We start from the raw sequence: 14,118 nt of genomic DNA, 5'->3' as shown, positions 1-14,118 counted from the left end.
ACTGGCATGGGCCAGGGTTTGGCATACAAGAAGTCCGACCACAATGTGTAATGGCGAATAGCAAGGGAGTTTGAACATTTCACATACATTTCACTACAGTGGGCTTTCCTGGCATATCACAGTAAAACCATCTTATCTAATTTCCATTAGAACTGGTTTGTTTCCGATATATATGCAAATTAGCTCGCCTATTCGAAGAATAGGGGGAGCTAATGTTGTCACCCCGGCGTCGGCGTCAGCGTTGGCGTCCCATTTCACGTTTAAGTTTTTGAGCAAGTTTCTATTTTGTCTATTGTTTAAGCTTAAGTCATCATAAATGTTTATGATTTTATTTTCCTAATGTGTATGGATGCTGAACGTGATAATACAACCAATTTGGGGCCCTTTAGGGGATTTTTGAGTCTGTTAATTTGTCATATTTCCATGTTTAAATAGTAAATACTTGAACATCAACTTCTTCTGAATAGGCGAGCTTTGCTGTTCTCCAACAGCTCTTGTTTTAATGTACTCTTAGACTGAATTGTCCCTTTAATAAATCCAAAGAAAGTCTACATGAGTTTTAGTTATGAAAGAGAACCAATTATTTAAGCTTATAGGTCCACAAATGAAAAGCTGCTCTACATGCGTGCTTGATGTTTCTGATTTTGATAGGAGTTAAGACCCTTATGTATGATTTTTACTGAAGTTAATACCCTTGTTTATGATTTTTTGACTGGAGTTAATACCCTTGTTTATGAATTTTTGACTGGAGTTAATACCCTTGTTTATGATTTTTACTGGAGTTAATGCTCTTGGTTTTGATTTTGACAGGAGTTAATACCCTTGTTTCTGATTTTAACAGGAGTTAAGACCCTTGTTTATGATTTTGACTGAAGTTAATACCCTTGGTTTTTTTATTTTGACAGAATTTAATACCCTTGTTTTTTGTTTTGACAGGAGTTGATGCCCTTGTTTTTTGTTTTGACAGGAGTCAATACCCTTTTTTTTTTTTTTGTTTTTTTTTGACAGGAGTTAATACCCTTGATTCTGTGTACAGCCATGTTACATCCAGACTCCAAGGAGAGAGACAAACTTCTTAACATCTTGTTTAACCTCATCAAGAAACCAGACGATGAACAAAGGTATGATGCTTATGTTATTTTTCTCTGTTGATTGTATAATATGTATTAATATGTAAAATGGAAAAAAAAAAATGATTTTTTTTAAAGTCCCTTTAATTAATCCCAGAACTGGATTTTGTTTATATGATCAAATCCCTAAATGTTAGATTATTACAAAGATATATATTTTAATTTATCCGAGTACAATAACCTCATTTCCTTTGTTGGTTTTTGTGTTCGATATTTATCCATGTTTCTGTGAGCATTTGTTTATCATTTACTAGTGTATTATTGTTTCTTTACACAGACAGATGATCTTGACCGGATGTGTAGCGTTCGCCCAACATGTAGGACAGGCTCGCCTACTGGAGGAACTCCTTCCACAGTGTTGGGAACAGGTAACTTTCTAAATTGTAACAGATTACTTCATTCATAATTTGACTATTGTATCTAAAACCGGTCATTAAGAATTGCCTGATTTTCCTTTCATTTTAAGCTTTCCGATTAAATTAATATTTTGTTTGTTTCAATTTATTTATTCCAAAGAGTTTGAAAATATATTAATGGTCCAAATTGACATGGCATTTTTTAATGCATGCTGAAAGTATTTCTGTTAACTCGTACAGATCAGTCATAAGTACGCAGAGAGGAGAATCCTCGTGGCAGAGGCGTGTGGAGCCCTGGCTTCATATCTGCCTGTAAGTATTTCATTGGATGGTAAAACAAAATGTACTTTTCTTAGCCAATCAGATGTTGTAAAACTTACCATAGAAAAAAAGTGTTTCTGTATAATCTAATTTAATGTATAAACAATTAATCTAAATTCATTATTATCAACAAACTGCTTTTTTACTTTTAGATTGACTGTACAGCTCAAAATGATTAAGAATGAAATTCCAAGCTCATTTTAATTAATGTCTTTTAAGTACACAACATGTTTTTAAATGAAATTTAGAGCTCACTTACTGGTGATGTTAAGTTCACTCTGTTTTCAGATTGAAATTCTGAGCTAAATATATGATATCTATAAAGTTCACACTCTAGTTTTAAATTTAAATTAAGATCGGAACTTGTTGATGGTGTTAAGTTCACTCTGTTTTCAGATTGAAATTCCGAGCTCAGTTAAAGTGAATAGTCGGGCAAAGAAAACCAGTCTAAATGCGTTCATTGGCCTTCCAAAAGTTCTCTCATATTAATACGACCGTCAAGTTCTGCTTACGTTTCCCAGTTCTGACCATTGAAATTAAGAAAAGTTGAAAGCATTGAAAGCGAGGCTGCGTGGAAATGTAACCACGGACATAGTCAGCCGGGAGGACGTTTTAGGATTCCTAAACTTTAAATTAATTTCTTCGTGCGCAGACAGATTTTGACGAGAGATTTTATTTTTTCTATTTCATAAGAAATTATACTGGATACATTCACACCATTTTTACCGACTTTAGCCATCCTTGCCCGACTGTTCACTTTAATGATATCTATAAAGTTCCCACTCTTTTTTCAGAATGAAATCCTGAGCTCATTAGTGCTGTCCATGCTACAACAGATGTTGAGTGATGACAAGGATGAGGAGGTTCGGGAGGCTGTTGTCCGGAGTCTGGGTCTGCTCTTTGGTTTTATCTGTGATACTGACAAATTTACTCAGGTACGTCAAGATCTGTTAGGTTCTCTTCTAAGGCTTTATCTGTGATACCGATACAGCTAGTATAGTCTGATAGTCTGTCAATCTGTCAGAAAGAGAATCTTCATAACCTTATTCCGCCTTAGCATGTTACAGAGTTAGCTCCCTTGGTGGTAGGTATCCATTGTGATGTCATTACTTTTTGTGTGCAAAATTCACGTTGTTTTTTCAGGAAAGTATGATGTTACGCTCACAAACACAGGATATCACAATCAATACTTACCTGCAAGGGCAAATAACTTTGTAATATGCAAATACATTACATGCATTTAATTCATTCTGAGGTTTATATATCAAAATACATTTTGTATCAACAGGGGTTCGAGCTTTTGCAGACGGCCCTAAAGGACAACTCGGAGCGAGTGATCACTGCAGCACAACAAGTCTTTCTTCCTGCGTTTGCTGTCTGGGCACAGGAGCTTGACAAGTTGGAACATAATCTAATTAATACCATTCTCAAGGATCTGGAAGAACTAGTTAAGGCAATTCCATATATCTTTGCTTCTCACCCTGGCTCACCAGCGCCACCTTGTGTCATCTACAGGAATTAATAAGGGGATGTACATCAATGCATGTTTTAAACAAAGAATGAAATTTGGGTAAAGAGGCTAGAAATTTTCAGGTTTAATACTAAAACAGTTCTTGTATTTGATTGTGAACCAAGTTCAAGTCAAAGGTCAAGTTAAAGGTCAAGTCAAAAGTTAAGTCAGTGATCAAGTTGTGGTTGAAATCAAACGAAAAAATAGGATTCATAAAATCTAGGCCACTGATAAAGGACATACATTATTTCTTGGGATTGCATAAATAAAGGTTTATATGATTTTGTTAAATACTGAGACAAACAAGATGACACAGGGGGATGCTTTTCTGATTAATTTAGTGCTAGTCTGGTGTACCTTTTATTTATCTAATTTTAATTTTTTATCTAATTGTGCTTAAATGTGTATTATTTGTATTCTGAAAACAATGGAACTGCTAGGTGTACAGCAAGAGTTTAACGTTTTGGTATAAAATAAATGTAATACGATGTTAACATTACATTTATAATGCATCTTAAAACATCTTTCTCAGTAGACATTGGTTAAGTCAATTAAAATAGTTCAATAGTTACGGCGAATTCTTGTAATATGGGATAATATGGGAAAGGAGCATAATTTTTCTTTGTCAATAGTCTGTAGGAGAAAATTACATTGTTTTATCCTAAATATCTTTTGAACAAATTTGCTGTATCAGTAACTGCTGTCAAGGGCAGGTAACTCTGTACTGCAATTTGAAAATTCAAAACCAGATCAGCAGATGTAAGCAGGATAAAGTAAGACAAGCATTTCAGTACATTTACCTATCATTTTAGTATGAAATGATAGAAGCATAGTTTGTATAGATGGTTAAGGTGAGATTGTATAATTCTATGATAAATGACTACATCGCCTATGATGCTGTTTACCTTCAGTTGGCCTCTCGCCAGGTATAGTATAAACATGGTAGCTACGCCTGCCAGAAAGTTTGGTGTGCCGTATAATCACACTCTATTGTTTCAGATATCACACTTTATCAACTAATTATAGATAATCATTGGTCTATAGGATGAAATCAAAAGACTGCAGAATTATTGTTCTTATCACAACCATTTTACACAATATCTGAAATTTTATTCACACGACTGCCACAGACTCTCTAGTTTTACTTCTATCTGATGATTCCCCATTTCTACCTGTAAGTTCCATTGTTAAACTACCATTGTGTTTACTTCATATCTGACAGATTTCAAAAAATAACAGGTTCCAGGTTTTTAATAAAATGTGGCTAAATTTTGCTTGAAGTATTTGTGACATTTTACATTTTATTATATTTATATTTGTAATCCATAATTTGATATTGCAAAAGTTTATTATGAGACCTCCTTTACCAAGCAATATTGAACATTTATGTGGGAACTTTTACTGATAAATTTACAAATATTGCATCCATTTTGTTCTGTACTTGCCGTATACATTTTATCATAATGAACATGAATGTTTAATTGTGAAATCATGACAAACCACAGCAGAACTCTGATATTATTGGAGGTCTATAACTTTGCAAGATAGATAATTATACTCTCTCCTGATTTTGATCCGTCAGGTTTGATTATGACCAATGTTAGACTGATCATTCATTTATAACTGTATTTGTTTACTATGTTAATTCTACCTTTCTGCTGTCAGTGTTTTTCAGTTTCCAAGGTGACAAATTTCTGTGTTGAAGACCCGTTTTCCATACTGATGCTTTCAACATTTGACAACATTAAATTTTTTCTCTGACACAAGAATCATAGCTTTTATAGATACAATGTGCCATGTTTAACAGAGACAGCTATTGTTTTACAGGGGATGAACAGGTTTAGGTCTGAATATGAACTATAAAAATTGTCTTTTCTTTTGATTTTATTGATTAATTATGTAATTTATGCAAAAGTCATCAACAAGAATTGGAGAAAGAGCTTTAATGTTAAAGAATTTCTCCCTCATTTTAGTTTGCAATTTTTAAGTCATTCAGTTTCATGGATTAAAGGAAATCATATATTTATTACACAACATGTATTACCTACAACAAATACCTGATAATGACACTATCTAAGAAAGGTATGATTCTTTGGGTGAAGGGACTACTGAGTAGTTATCTGTTGTCTGTGCCAGTGGTTCCGAGTCAAGCTTATATGTTGGTTTTTAATTTTAAAAATTATTGCTTTCAAATAGGTTTGTAATGCCTTGAAATCATATTTAGATTTTTGGTTGTTATCAATTCTGTGATACTGTTTACTTAGAGTAGTGAAAGTCATTTCTATTCCTGAGATTTCTGGTTGGAAAAATGTGAAAAAATTAGTGTTATGATAAATATGTAAACTCTAATATAATGGGTTATTACTTATTATTATAACTTAGAAATATCCATGTTGCTAAGATAAGGAAACTATCTTAAAGTTAAGCAACTTTCCTTAACTTCTGTAATGCTTTCATATGAATTTTAAGTTAAGGTATTCCTTAAAGTTAAGGAACGTTGATTAAACTGAACCCTAAGCCTCTAAAATTTATTCCTGTTTATCATATCATATACTGATAACATAATATATGATGTATACTGTTTTATATCAGTTTGTAAATATTAATCTGTGTTTTCTTGTGTACTCCAGTGATCAACTTTTTTACAGTAGTGTCTTTAGTAAATATATAATACTAGTGTAGGTTAATCCATATAAACTGTTAACCAGAGCATTTAACATTTTCTGCTTCAACCCTCTAAATTATTTTTTTAATGTATATTCAGACCCTCTGTATATATCTTCAGTAGATCCCTAAAGTAGATTGCTTTGCTAATAATATAATTTTTATCAGTTTTTTTTAAAAAAGCTTCAAACAGCTTAATTTTATTTTTGTTTGGTCTCAATAGATTTTATCAGATGTGCATATTTCTACTAGATTTAAATAGATTCATATTTTTACATGTACAGTCCATTTTCACACTTTTATTTTGTTGCTGATAAAACAAACCATTTCATTCTTGAAATTTCGAAATGGTCAATGCCACTCATACAGAAAAGTTAATTGATGTTGTTCATGCAATATTGTTGTTGATCATGATGTTCACAGATATACTCACTGGCTTAAAGTGTAAAATGTATTGTAAATAGTCTCAACAGTGTTACTATGTATAGCAATTCATGTGCATGTGTAATGATAACTGATACCTTAACTGTAGAAAAGAGATCAATACTAAACAATTGTTCCACTGTACATGTTAATTGTCTGTTGAATTTTTACACCATGGACTGGTGGGTGTGTCTTCTTTATAATGCCATGGTTACCCCAATATATTGTCTCCATGACAACAGAGGCTGTATAAAGGGAGATAACTGAGGTATTATAAGGAGAGTACATACCAGTATAAGAGAGATATACTACAGACACTAACACTAGGCACTACTTTTATTTTGATAGTGTGCTCTAGCAGCCCAGAAGGCCTCTAACAGTGTGACAATACCGCTGAACGAAGGCCGATTTCTCCTACTCATGATGGCCCTTCAGGAGCTGGTGCCCTTCCTGTTTATATCTATGATCAAATCCGCCCCTTTTGTTAGTAAGCTGAGTGAAGTGCTAGGCTCATCAGAACCAGTGGACGGTAAGCTGTTTATTGTTTTATTGTGATAATGGTATTGTTTGGGTAAATAACAGTTTCTACATTATAGTCGACCAACTTTGTGTTAATATTTAAAAGCATAAACAATTTAAAAATTAAATGACCTTTGTTACAAATATACACTTCAAGTTTCTACTGTTATTCTAATAACAATATCTAAACACTATCTAGTATAACAAATCCAGAAGATTTAAATGTTTTTGTCTGTGATAATCCTCTTATTTTTCAGAGAGGTATAACAATAAAAAAGGTACCTTCTTATTAAAACTATTGCAGTGCTGTTATATTCTTGTCTTCAATCTAATTCAGCATCACGGTTTCCAAAACCAAGCTCAGCATTGTCAGATCTGAAAACAGTAGTAGGAGGAGGTCAAGAGTTATCCGCCCTTATGCATCTATACGAGGACCATATAACACAGGAATGGTTTGAACCTTGGGACAACTTCAACTGGGTCGTAAATAACCTGTAAGTACTATTGCTTATTTTGAAAAAAAAATCTTTGTCATTTCTCCTTATTATGTGAATATTAATAACATGTGTATATATATATACAATATCTACTCATGGATATTTGTACCTCCATAACCACTTGGTAGGCTTGCCCTTAGTGAAGTTAGCCACGGGCTTCACACTGGCATGCTGACAAGGGAAAATTATAGACTGTTGAAGTAAAGATCTCGAACTCATTCATCCCTAAGATCTCATAATGAACTGATATAGTCTTTGATTTAGAAGAGTCTAAATGTGTCTTCAGAGGTGAATGTCCTTTTATGTCTTCCATGGAATGGATGGACATGATGTTACACTAATGTCTATTCTGTCCCTTTGTGCCCTGTTTGTGACGTCAATGGAGGCGAAAACTTTGACATGCTAGATCTTATAGACAATTGTCAATTCTTGTTTCATTGTTAATGTTTTCAGTTGACCCTTCAGAAACTTCAATTTCATTTTAGCAAAAATTATTACCATATTTTCCGGAGCATAAGTCGCGACTTTTTCCCTGAAAATTGGGAGTGCGACTTATACACCAGTCGACTTATCCACGGACAAAAACCAAAATCTGATGATGTTTTTGCATTATTATGTCACGATTCTCATGTGAAAATCGTAACTTTTACTATCTCTATGAAAATGACATGACAATGACATGCTATAAATCATATTTAATGCGTGTGTTTCAGAATCCCGCGTCTGATCGAAATCTCCATGGGTGCTGGATTGTCATCCCCGCGTATTACCACATGCCAGTGCAAATGTTTCTTCAAAATTTGTCGGACATTTGGCAAAACATTCACAGAAAAGAAGGTATATAAGTAATCCTACTGTTACTCAAATCTGAGTGGCATCGTTGTTCTCTCTTTGGCGTCAATCCAAGATAAAAAATACATCAAAGGTCAGAATTATCCATGGCACACCAAATTTTAAGATATCTCCTGACTTGTCTTCCTTATTTGTGAAAAAGAATCCAATTTTATCATTTAAAAATAATTTATCATATAAAATCACCTAAAATATAAGAAAAGAATTAGATAGTAAAGAAATAATGTAGATCAGTGGAAAAGAGTACCATAGCTGATAATTCTTATTATCTTACTTAAGAAAACTAATTCATCAAATATTGAATTGTTTGTGATATTGATTATAGAGTTTCCAAGATGTCGAACAAATTTTGCTGCAATTTTTTATTTTCACTAAATTTTGAAAACAGTGAAATTTTGAAGACGATTCATGGTTTCAATTAAACATTTATGAGATTAATTGTACTTTTTTTTTCTAGATTCGACCAAAATTTATAGAGCTTATGATGTTGACAGATGAACATGTAGGTAAGTAGTTGTTGATTTTGTCTCAAGTCAATACAGAATGGAAAAGTGTAAAGATGTATCAGTTGTCAATGCTCTTGTTAAAGATTCTAAAGTAAAATAAATGGATTGAGAAAAGATTTGTGCTTTGAGGGAGATGTCCAATTCATTTTATATTTTTTCCTTTCCCCCCTTGCAGAATACCAGGCGTATGCGAATGCCAAGCAGACGTCGGTGACCACCTGTATTGTACCAGTGTATGCTGGTGGTGTACTTAGTGCTTTCAATGGTGTAAGTTACAGGCAATATGTAGGTTATACTTTACACATGTTTAGTACAGCAGACTCGATGCAGGTTTGATATACCATATTTATATGGAAATTGGGATTGAATTTTCATTATTAAGTAAATCATATTAAGGCAAGTCTCAGCATTGGAAAAAAAAAATCTTTCTCCATATAAATATTCTGTTTTAATCATTGATATAATGATGATAAACATCACATTGAGACTGTCTTTAGTTTTGAAAGAATATGTTCTCCTTTACATTTGGGGTTATGAAAAACATTGGAAAATGTCAACTTTTTTTGTAAATTATTTGAATGACCTTGACCTTCAGGAGGAGGATCGGCAGCAGCTGACACAGTTTCTACAGGAGATGTTGACAATGGTGTCGGTGTACCAAGCACCTCTCGACAGCCTCAAGGCAGCCTTCATTGAGATAAGGTACACAATTGAATACTTTTACTTACCGTGTTATATGGTAATTTGAAAGTCCAAGAAACCCTAGTGTTTTTTCTGAGATTGTATGTAATTGGTGTAATCTGTGACCTTGTTTTTGAATATGACCAAGGGTCATGCTTTGATTGTATATTTTTTATAAATAAATATGTGTGACCTTGATCTTGTACTACAATATAATTTTGGATCACTTTGGAATGGTATGTTATTAATTATGTTATTATTATGATAGCTTTTATTTGCGTTAGACACATTTTTTCAAATATTTCATGAGAGACCTCTAACGTACGGAAGCGTATTTGGTTCACGTACATAAATATTTTTTAGGAAAGCGAAAATGTTTTATTTGACTGCCGCCAAATAATTAAGTTGCGGCCGCCACTTTATTATCTGGCGGCCGCCACTTAATTGATCTGGCGGCCGCCACTTGATTATCTGGCGGCCGCCAAATAATTAAATGGTGGCCGCCAAAAAAAACATTTTCGTTATCCTGAAAAATATTTTCGTACGTGAGCCTAATACGCTTCCGTACTAATGTGAGCTCAAATGTTTTTCATATAATTGTATAAAACGTATTCCTGAATGCCCTATTGTCAGCAAGAACCAATGATTGTGAATGTTTGTATTTAAAATGACAAAGATGTGTCTATTGTGAAATATTGTGTATGTGAAAATGAAGTGATTAACAGTAATGGTCCTAACCAAACCAGTATACAGTTACTAACTTAATGTTATTTGACCTTTAACTTGTATTTAGATAATAGATTCACAAATAGTTATTCCAAGTTTTGATTGGATGACCTTGACATTTTAGTGCCAATCCTAGTAACCATGAGTTATTGTTGACTGTGTTATGGGAGGGTGTGGTCCACACATCGGCTCAGGTGCGGAGCACAGCAGCTCGTTTGTTTGAGGTTAGTGCCCGCTCTTATCATTTTTGGTGTACCCATTTCAACATATAAAGGTAAAACCCGACATGACGTGTTATTTTCTAATCTGGATCCCTGTATATTCTGGCATTAATGTATGGCATTTTCCTTCTTATTCTATTGTAATAAAAACCTGTATAATCCAGAACCCTGTTTATAAGGGCCAAATATCTTGGTCCCAATGATGTTCAATGACAATTGCTAATACATATATGATTACTGTTTAAAATGTGAAAGGGTTTCACACTTGCTCAATTTGTCATCTCACTGCCATATTTTGTGTGATATTTCATTAGTAGAAATACCAATATTCATGTGATGTAACATGACTGATGTGGTGTGTTGTTACCTGTGTTTCAGCTCCTGGTGAAGGGAGTGGGTGAGAACCTTGTGTCTACCCGAGTCTTTCCTGCCTTGGTTACTCTCGGCAACGACCCAGAAATGTAAGTCCTTTTTAGGTCATCTGACCCAAAGGGTCAGGATGACCTATAGTCACAGCCACCACAGCCTCCATCTTGAAAACACATTTTGAACTTCTTCTCAAGTTCTATCAGTGCAATTTGGCTGAAACTTGCATGAAAGGATCCTGACATGGTCCCAACAAAGTGATGTTATTTTTCGGGTCGATCCAAAATCCAAGATGGCCACCACAGCAGCCATCTTGAAAACACATTTTGAACTTCTTCTCAAGTTCTATCGGTGCGATTTAACTGAAACTTGCATGAAATGATCCTGACATGGTCCCGACAAAGTGTTGTTATTTTTCGGGTCGATCCGAAATCCAAGATGGCCGCCACAGCCACCATCTTGAAAACACATTTTGAACTTCTTCTCAAGTTCTACCGGTGCGATTTGGCTGAAACTTGGATGAAATGATCTACCTGGCTACCATGACACTATATCTAATTAATTTCCTATATGTTAAGGCCCTTGGGCCTCTTGTTTGAAATAAAATTTGTGGAAAGAAATTGAAAATGATCCTGACATGGTCCTGACAAAGTGACACCATATATAATTAATTCAACTGTTGCCAAGGTAATCAGATGACCGTTAAGGCCCTTTGGGCCTCTTGTTACATCATCATATATGTATTAATACATGTATACACGAAGAACTCTAATACTTATCTAGGGGCAGCAGTGGCCAAGTGGCTAAGATGTACCGGACAAGCCCTCCACCTCTGGGTTGTTAGTTTGAATTCCATGTGGAGCAGTTGCTAGGCACTGACCACTGATCAGTGGTTTTTCTCCAAGTACTCCAGCTTTCCTCCACGAGTATACCTGGCATGTTCTTAAATGACGCTGGCTGTTAATATGATGTTTAAACTGATACAACCCAATAGTTATCTGTTATCACTCCTTATGTCTGTTATCACCTCCCTCTGATAGCTGTGTGAGGTAAAAGTAATTTTATCCCTTCTCATTATGTTTGAGTCGTATAATTATTCATCCTAGATCAACTCAGTTCTTTTCAAATATGCCAAAGTAGGGATTTAAGCCATGCAGAAAACAGAACTAAGTTTAACGAGGTCAAAACATACGGTAAGTATACGTCTAGAAGTCTCCATGTTATGGTTTTGACCTTTGACCTTTTGATGATTGTATGACATTTGACCTTTGTCCTTTATGTATTTACAGCTCTGTGAGAACGTCAACCATTCCAGCTTTAGGTGCAATAATAGAAAACATTAACCTAAGGGAGGTAAGTCTGCACAGCTTGCTGTTATCATGGTGATATGTGGATTATGAAACTTTCAGACATTTTCCGGTTTAAATGCTGTCCAGCTAATAAAGTGTCAAATGCATAGACGATTTGTCTCAGTGACAGTTTGAGTGTGTCTGTAGTGGTTTCCGTCTGTGAAAAATAGGGCAGATGTTGTCAGGGGAATCGACTACATTTCCGACCGTCTGCTTACAGGATTAAAGTAACGTGATATATTTACTGATAAAACCCAACAATTCATTATTAAATTGTGTGGTGGCATATATTATATATCAAATACAAAAACCTTAAACTGACACCAATGAAATTTCAAAACTGATACAGAGCCTATTTTTAGCTCACCTGGTCCAAAGGACCGAGGTGAGCTTATGGGATACCGCAGCGTCCGGCGTCCGGCGTCCGGCGTCCGGCGTCCGTCGTCCGTCAACAATCGACTTCTTCTCCATAACCGCTGGTCGGATTTCAACAAAATTTGACTGGTAGCATCCTTATGGGCTACTAACTGAAAATTGTACAAATGATGGGGCTGACCCCCCCGGGGGCCTGAGGGGCGGGGCCAAAAGGGGTCAATTTGGCTATTTCCATATAAACGACTTCTTCTCTGAAACCAAGCATGGGATAGCACCCATAATGCAATGGTAGCATTCTTATAGGGTGGGGATTCAAAATTGTACAAATGATGGGGCTGACCCCCCGGGGGCCTGAGGGGCGGGGTCAAATGGGGTCAATTTGGCTATTTCCATATAAACGACTTCTTCTCTGAAACTAAGCATGAGATAGCACTCATAATGCAATTGTAGTATCGTTATAGGGTGGGGATTCAAAATTGTACAAATGATGGGGCTGACCCCCGGGGGGCCTGAGGGGCGGGGTCAAATGGGGTCAATTTGGCTATTTCCATATAAACGACTTCTTCTCTGAAACTAAGCATGAGATAGCACTCATAATGCAATTGTAGTATCGTTATAGGGTGGGGATTCAAAATTGTACAAATGATGGGGCTGACCCCTGCGCGGCCTGAGGGGGGGGTAAAAAGGGGTCAGTTTGGCTATTTCCATATAAACGACTTCTTCTCTGAAACCAAGCATGGGATAGCACCCATAATGCAATTGTAGCATCCTTATAGGGTGGGGATTCAAAATTGTACAAATAATGGGGCTGACCCCCTGGGGGCCTGAGGGGCGGGGTCAAAAGGGGCCAATTTGGCTATTTCCATATAAACGACTTCTCTGAAACTAAGCATGGTATAGAACCCATAATGCAATGGTAGCATCCTTATAGGGTGGGAATTCAAAATTGCGCAAATGATAGGGCTGACCCCCTGGCCTTAAATGGCAATATATGCGAGGTCAAAAAGGTCAATTAGGCTACTATTTTCATATAAATTACTTTGTCTCTGAACCTATGTATTGGATAGCATATTTGTATGGTATCAATAGCATCATTGTATGGTTGTGATTAAAAATTAAACTTTGGGAGTCAATTTTGCTTATTTTTCTAATTGTCAGAGTCTTGTGATAATTACTAACAAAAAACCAGGTGAGCGATACAGGCCCTCTGGGCCTCTTGTTAATTTTTCTGTTAAAGATGTAGCTAGTCTGTCTGAACTTTTACGTCAAAAGGAAAGAGTAAATGAGATGCTTTGATTAACCATAAAAGTTCCATAAAATTTTTGATAAATCTTTTGAGGTCATCTGACCGAAGGTCAGGATGACCTATTGTCAGGATGACCAATTGTCTTCCTGTTTCGTCCGTCGTCATGCACTGTGCGCCGTGCATCATGCATTGTGCGTAAGACTATTCATACAAAAGCCTATTCTCCTTAATCCTTGAGAGGATTACATCCATATTTGGTGTGAAATATCATTGGGAAAGGGCTACCAAGTTTGTTCAACAAATGACCTTTACCTATTTCTGAAACTTACATATTAAACTAAGGTGTTCCTTGCATTGCTTAATATGAATTGTCAAC

General features: G+C 35.4%; 1 protein-coding gene across 2 annotated transcripts in view; it reads left to right on the top strand.

The window, feature by feature from the left end:
- The window catches only part of LOC138315524 (RAB11-binding protein RELCH homolog), a 174,607-nt gene that overhangs the window by 5,605 nt on the left and 154,884 nt on the right, over positions 1 to 14,118 (top strand). The window contains exons 10-24 of one of the 2 annotated variants that reach the window (XM_069256609.1): positions 1,009 to 1,121; positions 1,408 to 1,498; positions 1,727 to 1,798; positions 2,602 to 2,742; positions 3,096 to 3,254; positions 4,229 to 4,243; positions 6,753 to 6,933; positions 7,261 to 7,417; positions 8,134 to 8,257; positions 8,730 to 8,778; positions 8,954 to 9,045; positions 9,374 to 9,480; positions 10,310 to 10,409; positions 10,785 to 10,867; positions 12,062 to 12,125. In XM_069256609.1, coding sequence (XP_069112710.1) covers positions 1,009 to 1,121; positions 1,408 to 1,498; positions 1,727 to 1,798; positions 2,602 to 2,742; positions 3,096 to 3,254; positions 4,229 to 4,243; positions 6,753 to 6,933; positions 7,261 to 7,417; positions 8,134 to 8,257; positions 8,730 to 8,778; positions 8,954 to 9,045; positions 9,374 to 9,480; positions 10,310 to 10,409; positions 10,785 to 10,867; positions 12,062 to 12,125 — 1,548 coding nt within the window. The remainder of the gene's footprint in view (positions 1 to 1,008; positions 1,122 to 1,407; positions 1,499 to 1,726; positions 1,799 to 2,601; positions 2,743 to 3,095; positions 3,255 to 4,228; positions 4,244 to 6,752; positions 6,934 to 7,260; positions 7,418 to 8,133; positions 8,258 to 8,729; positions 8,779 to 8,953; positions 9,046 to 9,373; positions 9,481 to 10,309; positions 10,410 to 10,784; positions 10,868 to 12,061; positions 12,126 to 14,118) is intronic. The other variant, XM_069256610.1, reaches the window with a different exon arrangement.

Source organism: Argopecten irradians, chromosome 2, assembly GCF_041381155.1.
Source record: "Argopecten irradians isolate NY chromosome 2, Ai_NY, whole genome shotgun sequence".
In the NCBI taxonomy this organism is placed as follows: domain Eukaryota; kingdom Metazoa; phylum Mollusca; class Bivalvia; order Pectinida; family Pectinidae; genus Argopecten; species Argopecten irradians.
Note: the sequence above shows the minus strand (reverse complement) of the source record. Positions and strands in the feature narration are given on the sequence as shown.